The sequence below is a fragment of the Pseudorca crassidens genome, chromosome 12, assembly GCF_039906515.1.
Source record: "Pseudorca crassidens isolate mPseCra1 chromosome 12, mPseCra1.hap1, whole genome shotgun sequence".
In the NCBI taxonomy this organism is placed as follows: domain Eukaryota; kingdom Metazoa; phylum Chordata; class Mammalia; order Artiodactyla; family Delphinidae; genus Pseudorca; species Pseudorca crassidens.
In genome coordinates, this window is record NC_090307.1 from 68,802,831 (window position 1) to 68,822,080 (window position 19,250).

The following is a 19,250-nucleotide window of genomic DNA, read 5'->3' on the forward strand; positions in this document are numbered from 1 at the left end:
AGAAATGTATTGTCTCACAGTTCTGGAGGCTAGAAGTCCACAACCAAGGTGTTGGTAGAGCCATGCCCCTCTGAAGGCTGTAGGGAAGGTTCCTTCCTTTTCTCTTCTGGCTTCTGGGAGCCCTTGTCTCTTCGGGCATTCTTTGGCTTGTGGTAGCATAACTCCATCTTTACATGGCCTTTCCCCGTGTGTCTGCCTTCACATGACCTTCTCTGTGTGTGTGTGTGTGTGTCCATATTTTCCTCTTTTTGTAAGGACACTAGTCACATTGGATTAGGGACCACCCTCTTGACCTCATCTTGATGACATCTGCAAAGACCCTATTACCAAATAAAGTCACATTCACAGGTATTGGGGGTTAGGACTTCAACATATCTTTTGGGGCGGGGGGACACAATACAACCCACAACCCACTCACTTTGGCATTCCTGGTGCCCAGCACTGAACCTCACCTGTGGCAAGGCACTTCTGACCCCTATAAATGGATGACTGAGCCAGTGTGCTCTGGGTCCAGGCAGGGGAGGAAAAGTCTGGGCGGGAGGGCATCTTGGAGGAGAGCAGCTCTGAAGCTGGGCCTGGAAGAGGTGGGAGACGGAAGGGACATGTCCAGGCGTTGGGAGGAGCACTGCCCAGGAGAGGAAGGAGGGCCGGGCTGCACAAGAGGCCTTGGCTCTGCACTTGCAGTGCAGGGAGCTGGGCCAGCCTGAGGCCGAGCTGAGGCATCTGCCCTCATGCCGGAGGCAGGAAGTGGCCAGGGCAAGTTTGTCAGGAGAGCAGTGACAAGAGCAGAACCTGAAAGGTTAATCTGCCTGAAGCACACTGGGGCAAGTCTAAAAGGGGCTGCCTGAAGCAGGGAGGCAGCTGGTCAAAGGACCTGGCAAAAAGTCAGCGGATAACGAGGAACTGAATCAGAGGAGTGGCAGCATGGCCGGAGGGAAGGGACAGAATCCAGAGAAAGTGTGGTAGGAGAACAGACAGAGGACGGCCTGAGACGGCAAGGAGAGGAAGGAGTCGAAGCTCATGGGGGCTGAGGTTCAAGGTGGAAGACTTAAGAGGTTGGGGGTCAGGGACTGCAAATGGCAGCCTAGGAAGAGCAGCGTGCTCGCAGGGGCTGCGATAGGTTTATCCTCATGAAGCCGTTCAATTAAAAAAGCAAGCTCACAGGTACACTCACTAAGAAACCACTGAGACGGGGCATGTGTGCAAAGCAGCTATAAGAGACCCACGCACTTCGTTAAATAATTCAAGTTTATGGGCGACAAGCATGTCTTTTTATATCGATGCCTGTTGCCCAGGCTGTTAGCAGCAGGTGTTTTTAGAGAAAGGCCTCAAGCCAAGGGAACTAGAAACTCAACTGAATAACCTTTAAATTACCTCATCACCCGAGGAAATGGAAATCAGTGCAGTCTGCAAATGCACCCATGTGCCAGCAGAGGCCAGATGGAGCTGCTTCCCAGTCAGGGGAGCCAGGGGCCAAGGGAGCTGCCCACCTCAGGGTCATCTCTGGGATTGTAGAGGTCCCTGGTCTTAGGAAGCCCTTTCTGACAGAGCCACCAGCAAATCCCAGGCTCCCCAGAGAGGCAGGGCTGGAGCGGTCCATTAGGGGGGCCCTTGCCCTGGGAAATGGAATAAAGACCCCCCCTTCCCATGGATGAGTCATTCCCTCTCAGGGCCTCAGGCTCTTCATAACCTAACAGGTCGGCCTCAGCCTTGTTGATTTCCAAGGACCCTTCACCTTCCAGCTCTGCTCACAGCCGAGGTGCTGCTGTCCCTGTTGCCAGATCCCAAGCCCCACTCCCGTGTGAGGATGAGCCAACCTGGCAGGCCTGGAAGGGAAGTCTCGCACACTAACCCCTCCCCACTGGGACTCTGTCCGGCTGACCCTAACCCCTGCTCATCATTCCTCCTCCTGCTGCCCAGCAATGGGTGCTGTCGCCACAGTGTGAGGAGGGAGCACTGGATTGTGAGCCTGGAGATCAGGGTGACTGCCCCTTTCTGTGCCATCAGCTCCCCCATGGCCCTCTCCTCCTGCTGGAGAGACAGGGGCCACACAGTCAGACCTTGGGCACCTGTGATCTAACCTCTCCTGGCCTCGGTTTCCTCATTTGTATCACAGGCGTGGTAATGGTTCATATCTCACCAGGCTGTCATGAGGATGGAGGACGGACAGGAAAGCCTGGCCTGGAGTGAGCTCCCACCCAGTATTAGCTGCTATAACCACGGGGCCCGGGGCACAGACGCAGGAGGAGAAGACACACGTTGTTGGAGGAAAACCGCGTCTCAGAGAGAGAGAACCTCGGGGGAACAGCAGCAACCACAAACCCTTTCCTGGAAGGGGTTTCTCTGAACAGAGAGCCCTCACGGCCTTTGGCATTTAGGCTCCATTCCTCCAGGAGAGAACAGTCCTTTTGCCCAAGCTCCACCACTGCCCAGCCAATGTCCCTGGATGACAGCAGCCCCAGGGACAGTCCCCACCTTGGGAACACCACCTCCAGCAGGACCAGGCTGTCCCAAGGCAAACTACTGAGGCCTTTCATGGCCCTCATGGTTTGAGACTGAACACCACTGTGTGGAGATTTTGTCTCAACACACTCACATTCTCCTAATAACCGGTGGTGGCAGACTATGGCAGGAGATATTCAGGATAACACGGAGCACCTATAGTCCCATGCTAAGTTTACATACCAGGGAGCTGTTACTTTCTCTATTTCACAAATGATAGAACTGAGGCTCAGAGAGACCACATCATGGCATACAGTTAAGAGGGAAAAAGGGAATTTGAACTCAGATCTCTCAATCTACAAAGCTGGGCCTCTTTTCACTTCTTTACACAGCACAGCTCTTACACCATCCCTAACACCATTCTACCTGGAAACCGAGATCAACTGCTTTCACCAAAATAAAATTTGATCTATTGCTAAATATTCATCACTACATCTTTACTTTCTGCCTTGGCCTTGAGAAATCCAGTCAGAAAGGTTCGGTTCCTACTTTTCATGCCCATTTTACAATTGTGCATAGATGCAGGCTTGCACGTGTTCAACCAAGTGCAGGACTTCTGAGCAGAGACTGTGAGCTGAATCTAGGACTGTGCATCATCCAGTCAACCCTCAAATGTTATCTTCTTCAGTTACAGAGAACTTGAGCCCACCTTAATTATTGAAGAGGTTTTAAGTTGTTCAGACTATGAATAAAAATAGGTAGCCTGATTGCATTACAGGTGTGAAGCATGCTAAAAATATACATATACCCCAACTTGATCTAGTTACGGAAAACTTTGGGGCTATAACTGTATTTTCAAAACAAACAACATGCAAAGCTCAAATACACTGTTTTCCCAAAACAGTAGCTGGCCTGCCATTATATGTTTTGGACTTCATATTTTAATGAAACAAGGATGTCAACAAGGATGTCAAAGTACAGTTATGAGTCAGCCATCCTTCCAGACAATTACACTCTATCAAGGTTTATTCATCTGGCCAAAATACAAAATGTTTACATGATAGGAAAAAACCTACCTACCCAAAACAAAAATGCTTCTGGGTGGAAAAAAAGCGATCAAGAATAATGTAAGTCGAGTATATGTCAGATGTGCAGTTACCATACTTTCCCCCTTATGACCTTTCCTCTCTACAGAACACTGGCCAGAGACAAATGGTACTTGGGTGGTCTGCCGTATGCAAGTAATGCTAGCACATCCTTGGCATGCATTTCCATCAGCACTGCAGCACCACTGCAGCTCACACTGACCCTAAAATCGGCACATCATCTCACACATCTTTTCCACCTCTCTTTCATTTCATCAGCACTGTCAGGCACCCGATGATCCAAGGAAGCTGCCCACTAGAGTCATTTCTGATGCCCACAGCTTAGGCTAGACAGACGGAACAAAACACAGACCTCAGTCCTCCAGCATGAGTCTGTCGAGATTTAGAAGCTTCATTTACTTCCATCAGGTTAGAACAGGCACCTCACACAGCTTGGAATCCAGCACAACTAGACTTCTACATGGTCCCCTTCTTTCCAGCCCCTCACCTCCCCAACACACCAAAAGTCCTTTGTTGAGGCCATAAAGCCCCCCAACAGCCCGCCCATCAGGTTTTAGGAATCAAGAGGTCTATCTGTCTGACCTTGCCAGGTGATGGAGATGGGAACCGAATGCTGGTGGGATCGAAGGCAGAGGTGACCCATCAAGTTTAAACACATCTCCCCCTTCAGCGGATGGCTGAGGCAGGAGGTGGGCAGCTTTAGCGACGGAGGAAGCCCAAGGCTCCTCTGACTAGAAAGTTGCCCAGCGTGACCTCAGACTGCTTACTCAGAGGCACAGGCCGGCTGGAGAAGGGCTTTTCCTGTGACAGCCACCACCAGAGTTTAAAATCCCCTTTGCGTGCTGGGAAAACACACACACACACACACACACACACACACACACACACACACTCTAGCAGGAAGTGCTGCCCAGTATCCACTCCAGAGCGCCTCTGCCTGAGTCCAGTTCACTCACAACAGCCTGGTGCACTGTGACACTGGCCCCTGAAGCCCTGGCCATGGCAGCTCAGGTGCCTAAGGAGACTGGGGGAAGGCAGGGAAAGGACTTTACCTCTCACTTGTAGCCCCAGTGAAGGCTCAAGCCTGTCTTCTCTGCTAAAAGATGGCTGGCCTCTGTCTGGGCTGAATTCCAGTGGCCAGGCTGCCCAGACCCAGCCCCCTGCACAGAGAGGGGAAGGTGTTGTTCCTCTGAAAACAGCCTGGACAAACAGCCCTTCCCAGTGCCATGCAGTGAGCTGCACCCAGGGTTAGGAGGAGGACATGCCTTGTGACTATCCTTAGACTTCTGGATTAACCCTTTGTCCCCTGGCTTGTGAGGGCAGACCTCCCTGCCCTCTATCCCAGGACTGGGGGAGTACCAGGGCAGTGATCTGAGCCCTCAGCCCTGTAGGCTACTCAAGATCAGGGCTGGAAGAAATTTACAGTGGGTAAGGAAATTTTTAAAGCCCAAGAAATTCCCATGCCCCCAGGACCCATCCGCCCCATCCCTGCTCTGTCTGCCCCAACTCACCCCAGGGAGGGGCTCCTGGGTGTGGAAGTGGGTCTGGCCCCGGGGCTGCGGGGGCTCTTGCAGCTGCTGCCGCCGCCGCCGCTTTTCCGTTGCCACGCTCTCAGTCCATCTCGGTGCAGTGCCGGCTTCCACCGCCGCGCCGAGCACGGGAGAAGGAGGGCGGTCCCCGGATTGGGTGTGTGCTGCCCGGCGGCCCCGGGCCCGCCTCCCCGCCGCGGCCGCCTCTTCAGCACCGCGGACAGAGGCCAGCCCGCGCGCTCTGAGCGCAGTCAAGCCGAGACCCCGCTCTGCCCGCCGGTCGGTCAGCCTGAGCGCAGCAGGGGAGCGGCGCGGCGCGTCCTCATTCCTCCAGCCTCCTCCCCACCAACCTTAGGAGGCCACCTCTGCCCCCCAGGCCCCGCTCCAAGAGCGAAGGGCGCCCCCCGAGACCACCCGCCAGTCCCCGGAGGACTGAACGCGGCCTCTTCCAGCCCCGTCCCGAGCAGGGATTAGCTCTCCTCCAGCCCAGCAGTCTAGACAAAGGCTAGCTCTCCGTGGCGGGACGCGGGCGGGCGGCGGAAAGCGCAGCTCAGCCTCTTAAAATGCGCGAGCACATGGCCCGGAACCCGAGCCGGCACTGAGGGCGCTATCCGGGACCGATCGAGGCCAAAGAAGCTTGGCCCTTCACCTGGCCCGGGGGAATGGGGGGGGGGGAGCCTTGGCTCAGTCCCTCATTTCTCCACTGTCATATACCCTGGGGTTGTAAGGAGTTAACCAATTAGAGCCTGTTTCAGAACCTGGGGAGGGAAGGTTGTTGGGGTCCCATCCCACCTGGAATCCAATTCCCTCTCCTACATCCTTGGTGCCAGAATGTCAATCAACCAACAGATGGGGCTGCTTGGAGTCTGGTGACATCACACAGAACCGCTTCCACGTTTTTTCATTTCTGTTCAAATCCCTCCCACTGCTCCTCGCCCCAGCTAGGAAAGTCCCAGACTTCGATGGGGGAGCCCTGGCTCTGACTTTGCCTCTGCCGCAAACCAGAAACATCACCACCATGTGGCCACCCTCACCTCTGCTCTCAGTGAGCCTCAGCTTCCCTATGGGACGTGAGGGTGGGGTGGGGTTCCTTCTGGTTCCAAGTCTGAGATAACTGGGCCTGTCTGGCCAAGCAGAGGGGACAGCAGAGATTGGACAGTCACCCCAGGCCCTGCTCACTTCATGGCCTCCCTCAGGCCTTTCTGGAGTCCAAGATGAGGTGACTCTTTTCTTCACTGGATGAAACTGGCAACTCCTGCCTTAACTGTTTTTATTTTATTATTATTTTGCTAGGGGTTTCTTTTATATATATATATAAATTTATTTATTTTATTATTTATTTATTTTGGCTGTGTTGGGTCTTTTGTTGCGCACGGGCTTTCTCTAGTTGCGGTGAGCAGGGACTACTCTTCATTGCGGTGGGCGGGCTTCTCATCGTGGTGGCTTCTCTCGTTGCGGAGCACAGGCTCTAGGTGCGCGGGCTTCAGTAGTTGTGGCATGCGGGCTCAGTAGTTGTGGCTCACAGGTTCTAGAGCACAGGCTCAGTAGCTGTGGCGTACGGGCTTAGTTGCTCCGCGGCGTGTGGGCTCTTCCCGGACCAGGGCTCAAACCCGTGTCCCCTGCATTGGCAGGCAGATTCTTAACTACTGTGCCACCAGGGAAGCCCCTTAATTCTTTTTAGAACAACAACTTTTTATGTCGCATTAATTCAAGTCCAAAGACAGCTTCATTTTTACTATTTGGTTGAGACCCCAGTTTAAAGGGGGAAAACCAAATGGAATGAGTTCAAGTCAAGGTTAATAAATGCTGTCCAAGCAGGCATAAGGGACTTTGCTCAAACATACATGGACCATGGCTGCTACACAGACAGCAGGGAGCTGACACATTCACAAAGGACACAGTGGGAACAGGAGTGGACATCGCCATTCAGGAAAGGCGGGGGAGGGCGGAGAGGGGCTCCTTCCGTTTTCACATCAAGCAAGAAGAATCACAATCCACATGTGGTGCCTTAAAAAAATAAGCAAAACCACCACCTCTACAGTCTTTTAACTTAACATCTTTTGTTCTCCTTTGAAAATTACTTCCAAGAGCTTTTTTTTGTTTGTTTTTTTCTTAAGGTAGCATACCATCAGAATTCGAAGATAAGAAACAGGTCAGGCACCAGGAGCACCGGGTTGTGTGGGCTTACTGCTGCTATGGTCACAGGCAACAGATGAGGGGGATGGGGTGCCCAGCTGCCTTCCAAACACCCAATATTTACCAAGTGGACATGCTGACACTTATGAGGAGAGTCTCAAGTCTTTGTACATTTCCTTGTTTGGAATGGAATTTCTTGAGCAATTTGTGACAGATGATTCCTTCCATTTAATTCCTTTGTCTAACTTATGGCACATTCAGCAATCACCAGCATGTCTGCATCCTCACCTTCTGGGAGGCCAGTGAAAGATACCTAGGGAAGGCCATTTCTACACACACACACATGCACACTAGCACAAGGGCCAGAATTTCTACTGACATGACATGCTCACAGTTATTTATACTGAAGATCCCAGAAGATTCAGGATTTGGAACTAACAGAAACAATCCAAGCCATACAGCAAGATTTTAACTTTCTATTCAGGTTCTGGAAAAGCCCCAAAACTGGAACACATTCCACTGATGCTCATCCACAAAGGCAGGAAGATACTTTTGCCCCAGATCTTCTTCCTCCCTCTGCCCCATGGCTCAGGCCTCGCTCTTTGACCTTCTCACTATACACTCTCATCCTGGTGGGCAAACTATGACTGCCACTGTTGCTTGTGACTAGTAAACCACACCTGACCTGCCTGGAATGCCACTGTTACTATTGATGTTGCTATTAAATCCCAACCAGAGCCACCCTCTGCCCTCCCAGCCCAGCTGTGCTCTGCTCCCTCTGTTGTGTGTTGAAAACACAAGAACTTCCATGGTGCATCCCCTCCTCCTCGCCCACGACCAGCCTGCCCCCAGCTCCTCCAGCCCTTGGCCCATTCTTTCCTTCTGACACTACTGGGGACCCGGACCTAGCCCTCCTCCTCTGTCCCCAGTCCACCACAGCAGCCTCCTGCCTGGGCCCTGCCTCCTCTCTGGCCACATGACTCTTCCTAAGACACCCAGTACAGACTGTCACTGCCCCTGTTATGAACCTGAAATGCCACTGCCCTGCTTCTGACCAAGTAAGGTTCAACTTCCAAGCCTAACCCTGTAGGTCCCAGGCAGATACCCGCTCTTTATCTCAACTCCCAGGTCCCTCTAGTGATAGCTCTGCGCTCTGGCCATGATATCTCAAGTCTTTGCCTCACGACCTTGACTATCCCTTGTCACCTCTGAGCCTCTGCTCCACTATCCCTCACCTGGAATCCAGGTTCCCTGCCCACCCACTGCAGCTGCAGAGCCCTTAATCCAGAAGTGCTTCAGTGGCCAGTGCTGGATCTGGCACATGAAAAGCAGAAGCCTACTGTCCTGGGGCATGGCTCCGCACCGTGGCCTCTGCCTCCACCTCCTTGAGCCCCCAGAGCACTCCCTGCTAGTACCATATACCAGACACTTAATCATTCCAACCACCTACACTGCCATCTCCTGCTCTAAGCCCAGGTATCCTTCCTCTCCAGACAGCCTACAAGAGTCTTTGTCTTCTGGGAGCCTGTCAGTTTCTAGCACAATGTTCATATACTCTTGAGAGGTGCTCAATAGTTCTTGAATGAGCAAAGCCATCACAGGTAATACCAAGAATGGCATAATTTTACATGTGCTTTAGAAGTTGAGCTAATACATATACATTTTCCCTCTCTCTCTCCCCGACTCCGCCGCCACCTCCCTCTTCACCCCCAATCCACACCCTGTCAAGATGACCTTGGGATGGCAGGCAGGGGAGAAAGAGGCTCTAGGCTGCCAGAGAATCCACAGAACAATTTTTAGCACTAGAAACCCAATGGCTTTTCAGAAATAAATCCTTGCATGTATAGTCAAAGGTATTTTTTTTTATTAATAGTAATTTTTTTTTAGAAGATGTTGGGGGTAGGAGTTTATTAATTTTTATTTATTTATTTTTGCTGTGTTGGATCTTCGTTTCTGTGCGAGGGCTTTCTCTAGTTGTGGCAAGCGGGGGCCACTCTTCATTGCGGTGTGCGGGTCTCTCACTATCGCGGCCTTTCTTGTTGCAGAGCACAGGCTCCAGACGCGCAGGCTCAGTAGTTGTGGCTCACGGGCCTAGTTGCTCCGCGGCATGTGGGATCCTCCCACACCAGGGCTCGAACCCGTGTCCCCTGCATTAACAGGAAGATTCTCAACCACTGCGCCACCAGGGAAGCCCTAATAGTAATCTTTTATTTATTTATTTATTTTTATATTTATTTTTGGCTGTGTTGGGTCTTCGTTTCTGTGCGAGGGCTTTCTCTAGTTGCAGCAAGCGGGGGCCACTCTTCATCGCGGTGCGCGGGCCTCTTCACTATCGCAGCCTCTCTTGTTTCTCTCTTCTCCTTCTGGGACACCTATAATGCAAATGTTGTTGCGTTTAATGTTGCCCCAGAGGTCTCTTAGGATGTCTTCATTTCTTTTCATTCTTTTTTCTTTATTCTGTTCCGCAGCAGTGAATTCCACCATTCTGTCTTCCAGGTCACTTATCCGTTCTTCTGCCTCAGTTATTCTGCTATTGATTCCTTCTAGTGTATTTTTCATTTCAGTTACTGTATTGTTCATCTCTGTTTGTTTGTTCTTTAATTCTTCTAGGTCTTTGTTAAACATTTCTTGCATCTTCTCGATCTTTGCTTCCATTCTTTTTCCGAGGTCCTGGATCATCTTCACTATCATTATTCTGAATTCTTTTTCTGGAAGGTTGCCTATCTCCACTTCACTTAGTTGTTTTTCTGGGGCTTTATCTTGTTCCTTTATCTGGTACATAGCCCTCTGCCTTTTCATCTTGTCTATCTTTCTGTGAGTGTGGTTTTTGTTCCACAGGCTGCAGGATTGTAGTTCTTGCTTCTGCTGTCTGCCCTCTGATGGATGAGGCTATCTAAGAGGTTTGTGCAAGTTTCCTGATGGGAGGGACTCTGCCATCTTATATTTCTGAAGCACTTTATAGTTTACAAAGGACGTTTGGAATTCCTTTTCTCATTTGATCTTGCCTTAGCTTTAGTCAAGAATGTCTGCTCATTTAGAAAGGTGTTCAGTGAGTATGTACACAGCTGGAGAATGTGACCCAACACATGCCACCTTGGCCTGTAAACTGGAGTTTTAAAGAGGCAGAATCATATTGATGAGCTGGTGCCAGTATGATGCACCATTCAACTGGACATTAATTTCTGATAAAGAGGATCATAACTGGGAAAAACTGCAGATTTTACTGGCTACTCTTTTTTATGTTATTAGGGTTTTTTCTCTCTTGAATTTTATAAGCACAATGTGTCTTTTAAAACAATTAAAAAATAATAGCCCTGGGATTTGATGTAAAATTGCGTATTTGTGACTGCAGTGGCACTGGTTTTCAATTGCCCTGTAACAAGGAAAGCAAACCCAACCTGAAAGGAGGCAGAGGTGTTTCTTTGCAACATCGCAGGCATATGAAATTAGGCTCTTAATTGAAAATCAGGAATGATATAACTTGGAAATGTAACCAAAAGTATTTTCCGTCAGTGAAAAAAGACCATTTTAAAACACTTTATTCATTTTTCAGATCTCTTTCTTCCTTTTCACAATGTCACATTTATAGCCTGATAGAGGGACACAATTGGAAAATCATCTACATATAAAAAATGAAATTTAAGGTATAAAAATTCTGCAATTCTGATAAACTTTATGTTCACTCTTTCCTTGATCTAAATAGAGTATTCTAAAAATATTACCCATATAGGGGACACATTTTTATATACATGCTATTTTTGTTTAGAAATTGTGAGCTAGTGAAAAGTGAAAATGACCTTGACTATTGTACTTATTTGATAGAAATAAGAGCCTTTTAATATCTGGACTCAAATATCTTCTCTACTAATCACAACTTTCATAAATTTCAAAACAAGGATTTGGATTGAATGAAAACAGGACGCTGGTGCTTCCTATGTGCCCCCTGTATCTGTGTTCATATGGAATATTTATGTAATATTCTGACTTGGCTATAATCTATAATTCCTGGCTACTATTTCAGTTGCAACTATAATTTTTAGGTTAATGGTTATAATTTTGGTAAGGTATACATGAAAAGTTCTATGTTCATGCCCGAAAGGAGGATCATTAAACATTCATTATTACCACTCAAATTAGTTGTCATGTGCCGTATAACAGTTACCCATTATCATCTCACTAGTTTAGGTTTAGCAGTAAGTGAACAGCAATATATAGCTCATATCAGTAGAGTAATTCTTGTTGGGGAACACAGAGAGAAATGATTTTAAAACCCATTTGACATATTTATGTTGACAAATTATTTAAAGGAATTACTGCTTTGTCAATAAACATGTCTGTATATTGAAAAAAACAATAATATGAAGCGTGGGAGTGGATAAATGGAATTTAACTTGTGAGGTTCTTAAATTATTTGGGAAGTGGTAAATGTACTAATTTAAAGTAGACTATAATACATCAAAGATTCATATTATAATCTCTTTTATTAAAAGAATGAAAAAAGGTACAAATGAGAGGAAAGAATGAAATCATAAAAAATGCTTGATTAAGAATTTTTAAATGAGAGAGAAGGACCATCTGTGTTGTAGCATGTGTCCTTCCTTTTGGGACTTCCCTGGTGGTCCAGTGGTTAAAGACTGCACTCCCAATGCAAGGGGCAGGGGTTTGATCCCTGGTTGGGGAACTAAGATCTTGCATGCCATGTGGCTCAGCCAAAAGAATTTCCTTCCTTTTTAAGACTGAATAATATTCCATTGTGTGACTATATCACATTTTGTTTTTCCACTCATCATTGATGGACACTAGGATTGCTTCCACCTTTTGGTGATTGTGAATAACGCTTCTGCGAATACTGGTGTACAACTTTAATCACTTTTTAAATCATCCTTTTAGCTGAAATACAATCTCAATCACTCTTACCTTCAGCTTTCAGACAACATGGTAGACAGGATGGAGCAGAAAGCCTGCAGTCAGCTAGACCTGGGTCCAAAAGCCAGGCTCTGCCACATACTAACTCAGTGCCAACTAGTGTGGGCAAGTTACTTGGAGGATTACACATAAAGGATGTAGAAATGCCAGGCACACAGCAGGCGAACATGGCAGCGATTATTAACGTTATTCTCACGAGCTCGGGGCGCCTCTCTGATGTCAGGCGGGCTGGGGAGCATTAGAGACTCTGGGTCCTCAAAGTGCCGTGAAGATCCTTGAGGCTTACGTACTGGTTTTCTCCCCAACAGACAAGAAGACAAACCAAAACTTATAACAGCTACCAATCAACTGTTATCTCTATAAAACATGTTGTCAACCAATGATAATTGGCCAAAGAGTATTTTACATTTTGCTTGAAAATACTATTTCTGTTCATCTGACTTTAACTGCATGTGCTAGTGACAAACCCAGATTATGAATGATGCATGCATAGACACAATGACTAATTAAATCCCAGAGAGACTATTCATTAAAAAATACAAATGCAAACTTTTTTATCCTTGGGCTTGCAAGTAGATGTCTGCAGGAAGCAACTGCAGGAAGGTTTATAACCTCAGTTTCTTCAGTAAACGATACTGCAGATGGTGGATGAAAAGATTACTTGTATTCATAAACTATTTCTTATCATGCAAACCATGGTGATTGAAGCTTCTGTACATGGTTCTTAAACACTTAATTTCTTGCTGTTTTGATAAATGCTTATGGATTTTTTTTAATCGTCAGCCCTCTGACTCTTTTGCTGTACTTTGGTGATATCTATCTATATACCCATTGACTTGGGGACAGAGTAGGAGGCTAGCTGGGTTCTGAATTGAACCATTTACTGCAAAGGCTCCTGAAATCCCCACTGACCTGCAACCAGCCCTGGGAGATGACTGTGACCTTCTCCGTCTCGCTGCTCTGGGCTAGCTAAGACCCATACATTTTTCTCTATCCACAAAGTAGAATTGAAATTGACAACATATTTCACAAGACTGTGGAACAGATATCGTAAAGACACAGGACTGATTGTATGTAGAATCCCCAAATATGTGTAAGCTCTCGCAACACGGGTAAGGGCAGTATTTGGAACAGGGATCATACTGGCCTTGACTGTCAAAGTCCTTCCAAGCAATGGAATTTAAAAACCAATTATTAGATCCTATTCCCTTTAGTTTCAGGGTAGCCATGTGATGCAATGAGGCAAGCACAGAGATAACAGAAGAAACACCCCTTAACTGATTTTTAAATGGCTTATCCAAAAGTTTATCGGTCTTGAAAAGACCCTTAACCGCATTTGCCAGTGGATTCTCAGAAAGTTACTACATCTCAAACAAAACAAAAACAAAAAAAATTTAACCTATCAAGTCTTCCCCCAATTCTCTCCCTCTCTCTTTGGTAAAAATGCACTTTGCTGCATCCCTTCAGGGTTGCTTTTTGCATTTCGCCTGGAATCTTGCTATTTTATATTGCCTGAAAGCTATAGGCACACAGGTTATGAGAACAAGCAGCAGCGGAAACTGAAGGAAACACACACACACACACACACACACACACACACACACACACACACACTCCAAATCCAGCTCCCAAACTGAGATCTTGAATTCTCAGGACTAAAAGGGGGCCTCTGGCTTTGTTCTTTCCTGTCTCCCTCCAAATCCATCCACACGGATCACGTGTGTGTGCAAACTAGACAAGCAGCCAAAACCTCTAAAAAGCGTGTGACACCATTTCAAGTTGTCAAATCTTTTCTATCCCTTCTATTTCTCTCTCCCTAAAAAGGGGGGGGGGGGGGCGGGTCAACCACACTGTCACGTGGGGCTACATAACCAAAGTCTTTCCTGACCCAGGAATGCCTGCAGGCTGAGGCTGAAACTTGAGAACAAGCCCTGTGTGTCACCCAGCCAACCTCTGCCTACAGCCCAAGGAGCCCACAGCCAATGGACAAAAACAACATTGGCTACAACAAAACTACATGTCTGTCAACCCCAGGGGCCCGATCACCTGAAACAGTGAGACAGAGTCACCCTCGCCACCTCTGTTTCTTTCAGATGACAGCCAGTGTCGCCATGTATGGAGAGGTGCACAAGAAACACACGTTCTCACCGAGATTCACATCCCTCCTACCCCCAAACAACATGGCACAAAAGCAAATTAAGCTACACTCTAAAATGGGAACACAGTTTCCACTTGAGGAGGTGGCAAAGCTGTTACAGAGAAAGAATCTCAAGGAGAGAAAATTTCACTCTGCTCTTGGGGCCAGAACTGAGGTCTGTCCCACCTTCCGGTCCTTGGGACTGCCTCCCGGAAGGGCTGGACCCAAACCACCTCCACTCACACCATTTCTCTCCCCTGAGGGTCTCCAATGGACTCGGGAGCCGAAGCAAATGCCTGTTCTATGTGGTGAATCCCCCAGAGAGGCACTGGGTTGTCCCAGGGCTCTTTCACCATTTTTTCCTGACTTTTGTGTGCTCTGTAGGCTGACTTTTTTCTCTCTGCAATTATCTGAGCTGAGTTGGTAGGGTCAATGGAAAGGAAACCTCCTTCACCTGTGTTAGCTACTGGCCCCTGGAAACAGTGAAAGATGTGCAATCTGGAAAGAGGATGGGCCAGATCATTTCTAGGAGAGGGCCAACCTCACTGCCCAGAAATCCAGGCTTTTGTGTCTGCAGAGGATGTGGTCCCCACCTGCTTGCCAGACTCAGGCCCTCCCCCTCTGGTCAGGGTTGGGCTTCCTTCCAGAACCTCTCCCTGCAATCTCCAGGATGCATCTCAGAGATGGCACAGTAAACCCTCCAAGAGCCTCCTTTCATGTTTAAAAACAATGCAGCTCTTTCAAGAGGCTACAACAATCAGAAGCTGATGTGTCACCACTCAACACCAGGAGCACACCCTTCACGTTCACTTTTCCTTTATGGCGCAGACTCAGAGATGGTCAGCAGACAGTTCCATACCCGTAAATGGGCTGATGCCAAGCCATTTTTTCGCCCTTTCATGATATTGCATGTAGATTCATCCAAAGCTATTAAAAATTAATTACCCGCCAAGAAGCCTTGAATCAAAAGTCAACATTTACAACTTATTAATTACCATGGTCCCTGGCATTAGAGACTCATTATACTAGAGCTGCAGTGCTAATCTAATTTTACATGAAAGGGGACGTGTAATTGCAGGAGCTCTGCAAGTCTGAGCCATAGCAAAATCATTTTATGCTCCCCTTTGAGTCTGTCAGAGTCAATCATACCAAAGGCCTTGGCTGGTTTGTCAGCCACCCCAGAGCACATCCAGCCTTCGGACAGAGAGCCCCCCGAGTGAAAGGGGCAGAATGTGGCCTAGAGGCCAGGGCCCGGCTCTGAGCACACCATCCACCACCTGCTCACCATGCTGCAGAGGGCTGGGGGTTCCCTACTGAAGGTGGTCCTTGGAGGAAAAGGCTCCCTGGGAACTCGGTGGGATTCTGCACCTTGTGCCTCAGCAGCGATTTCAGAGGGATTGACGAGGCACTGGGGAAACAGAGGATCGAAGGGGCCGGCGTCACTCCTTTCACTCCCTTTTCCTAACCCGCAGGACACTTTGCGGCTGATCAAACTGTCCCCACTATCACCATCACCACTGTCACCTGTATTGGTGCCACACGGGCCACACACGGTGCTGACACTGTACACAGCCTCACAACAGCCCGATTCTTCAAATAAAGGAATGGGGCTGAGTGGGAAGGGGGGTTGGGTTAGATCATTTGTCCCAGGTCATGTGGCTAGAAAGTGACATGGCTGGGAACCCAGCTCAGTTGGGTTCTGGTACTACAGACACCATGAGGAACAAACAGGACCCAGAGCCTGGCTCTGCCCCCTGAAGCTCTCTCATATCCCAGTACTTCTCTCCTTCCCCACTGCCTCCACCTCTGGCCAGCGCCACCTGCCACCTGGATCCACTGGCCCCTCTGCCACTGTCCAGCGTCACTCTGACACATTCTCCACCCTGCAGCCAGAGGAATAGAGCTGAGAGTGCCAGACCCCAGTCGGCAGCCCTTGGGACCCAGCGGGGATTCCGGCTGGGAAGGCCTTTCACGATCCATGATCTGGTCCCTGCTGGTCTCTCCAGTCTCACCTTGGGACGTCCCTTCCCGCCACCACCCCTCCCTGCTCCTGCCACCTGAGAACTGTCTGCAGCTCAGGACGGCCATGCTCTCCTCCACCTCTGGGCCTCACTTTCACTGTACTCCACTCACCTTCACCAGGATAATTCCTCCTTGCCCTTTGGGTCTCAACTTATGTATCACCTCCTCCAGGGAGCCTTCCCTGACCATCCAGACTGGGTTAGGTTCCCCTCCTCATGCTTCCTTTGCCAGGGTGAAGCATCAGACACAATCCACCATGATTTTCTGTGGATCTGTCTGCCTCCCCCCCAGCAGGCAGTAATGTCCCTGGCTGCAGAGACTCATTTTGTTTTCCACTGAATCTTTTTTTGTTTTTTTTAATAAACATATTTTTGGCTGTGTTGGGTCTTCGTTGCACCGAGCGGGGGCTACTCTTCATTGCAGTGCACAGCCTTCTCATTGTGGTGGCTTCTCTTGTTGTGGAGCAGGGGCTCTAGGCACACGGGCTCAGTAGTTGTGGCTCATGGGCTCTAGAGCGCAGGCTCAGTAGTTGTGACGCACGGGTTTAGTTGTTCCACAGAATGTGAGATCTTCCCAGACCAGGGCTGGAACCTGTGTCCCCTGTGTTGGCAGGCATATTTTTAACCACTGTGTCACCAGGGAAGCCCCTCCACTGTATCTTTATCTCCTAACACTGTCTGGCACAGAGAGATGTGCAGTAAGGATTTATTGTATAATAAAATATAATAACCTCCATAAAATTTAGCATGAAAGCAAGTTTTCTAACTCAGAAATATTAAGCACTAATATGTGGAAGTCACTGGCTGCTCCAGATCTATGATTAAAACTATTCAAAGGGACTTCCCTGGTGGCGCAGTGGTTAAGAATCTGCCCGCCAAGGCAGGGGACACAGGTTCGAGCCCTGGTCCGGGAAGATCCCACATGCCGCGGAGCAACTAAGCCCGTGTGCCACAACTACTGAGACTGTGCTCTAGAGCCCGCGAGCCACAGCTACTGAGCCGCATGCCTAGAGCCCGTGCTCTGCAATAAGAGAAGCCACCGCAATGAGAAGGCTGCGCACCACAACGAAGAGTAGCCCCCACTCGTCGCAACTAGAGAAAGCCTGCATGCAGCAACGAAGACCCAACGCAGCCAAAAATAAATAAATAAAACATAAAAAAAAAAAAACGTAAGCTGATTCTAAAATTTACATAGAAGGGGAAAATCCCAATAAATTTTTGAAATTAAAGAACGAGGAAGGATTTATCCTATCAGCTGTCAAACTAGACTATAAAGCTACAGGGAGTAAACTGTGGGATACGGGTGCAGGAATTGACAAAGAGATCAGTGGAGACCAGAGTGTTCAGAAACAGAATAAATTCTGTTGAGAACATTAGATATACTTTTGGAAAACAAAATTAGATGCCTACCTCACACCTTGCACAAAAACAAATTCCAGAGGATATAATTTAAAATACGCTTGCTAACAGTCCCTTCTTTCCCAAGTAATTCAAATGGCACCTTTATCACTAAGTGAATTCCCATAGGTACATAAATCTATTTCTGGAGACAGCATTCCGGTTTTTAGAATGAAAACCAAGGCTTTTCACCTACAACATTTAAATAAGCAACCACAGACCCAAATTCTAAAAATGCTGTCCCTGCTTCTGAGGCAGCTTCATGAGGGGAAATAGTCATTCTGCAGATCTCACACTCTGAGGGTCACTTTCAATTAATGCAGTCCTGAGTGATTATGGTGGTCATTTCTCAGACAGAGCTGTCCACTCTATCACTGCCTGGTTGACCCAAGTAGGCAGGGCTCTGGGAAGCTTCTGAGCCCCAGGGGCGATGCTGGCAAGGAACACCAGGTTGAGAAAAGGCACATTTTGCATCAAGATGCCACGGTTTTTCTATATATTTCCAAAAGTAACGGATCTCCATAAATTGCATTCTTTTCCAAACATTCCCAAAGGCAAAGATTTTACATGATCAGTCATATTTTGGGAGCTACAGTATTAGCAGTACTGCAGCGTTATTCATTTACCTTTAGATGGAAATATGATCTCTGAACAAGCCTCCCTGCCACTGAGATGTGGTATTTCAGGCCCCGAGGGAATGAAAAGAGGCAGAACCTGTATCTACAGTGAGCTGCCTTCAGTGGTCCACCCCCCATGCCAGGGGTACTGATGAATACGACCTGTACACAGGTCCCCTGTTCTTTAAAGCAAAGAGGACATATAAGACGCTGTAATGCCTGAGAAAACATGCAATCATTTTTAAAATGCAAAATGAGTGTGTTCACCAAGAAAACCTGTGTTCAACACTTCCTCAGGTTGTCCTGGGTGGCTGACTCAGCCTCTCCAAGCCTGGACTCTCTCACACTTCTTGTGGTGGTATAAAATGGTGCAAACACTTTAGAAGACAATTTGGTAGTTGCTTAAAAAGGTGAACATTGGGACTTCCCTGGTGGTCCAGTGGTAAAGAATCCACCTTCCAATGCAAGGGATGCAGGCTTGATCCCTGGTCAGGGAACTAAGATCCCACATGCCGCAGGGCAACTAAGTCTGCCGCAACTACTGAGCCCGCGTGCCTCAACCAGACAGCCCACATGCCACAAACTACAGAGTCCACGCACCCAGGAGCCCTTGTGCCATGACTGGAGAGAGAAAAAAAAACCGCATGCCACAACTAGAAGCCTGTGCCACAGTGAAAAATCCTGCATGCCGCAACTAAGACCTGACGCAGCCAAAAAAATAAAATAAATTAAAAATTTTTTTAATTAAAAAAGTTAAACATCCATTTACCCTATGACCCAGGCATTCCACCCCTAGCTATTTATCCATGAGAAAAGAAAGCACATGTCCATGCAAACGCTTGGATGTAAATGTTCATAGCAGCTCTATCTGCAATAGCCAAAACCCAGCAACACCCCAACTGTCCACCAACAGGCAACGGATAAACTGTGGCACATCC

General features: G+C 48.1%; 1 protein-coding gene across 4 annotated transcripts in view; it reads right to left on the reverse strand.

Annotated features, from left to right (window-relative positions):
- Nucleotides 1-19,250, reverse strand: part of OSBP2 (oxysterol binding protein 2) — a 165,002-nt gene that overhangs the window by 77,500 nt on the left and 68,252 nt on the right. Inside the window, exon 1 of one of the 4 annotated variants that reach the window (XM_067700242.1) lies at nucleotides 4,131-4,206. The exons of the other annotated variants lie outside the window; for them this stretch is intronic. Coding sequence (XP_067556343.1) covers nucleotides 4,131-4,206 — 76 coding nt within the window. Of the gene's footprint in view, nucleotides 1-4,130; nucleotides 4,207-19,250 lie in introns of those variants that run through there. 4 annotated transcript variants of the gene reach the window in all.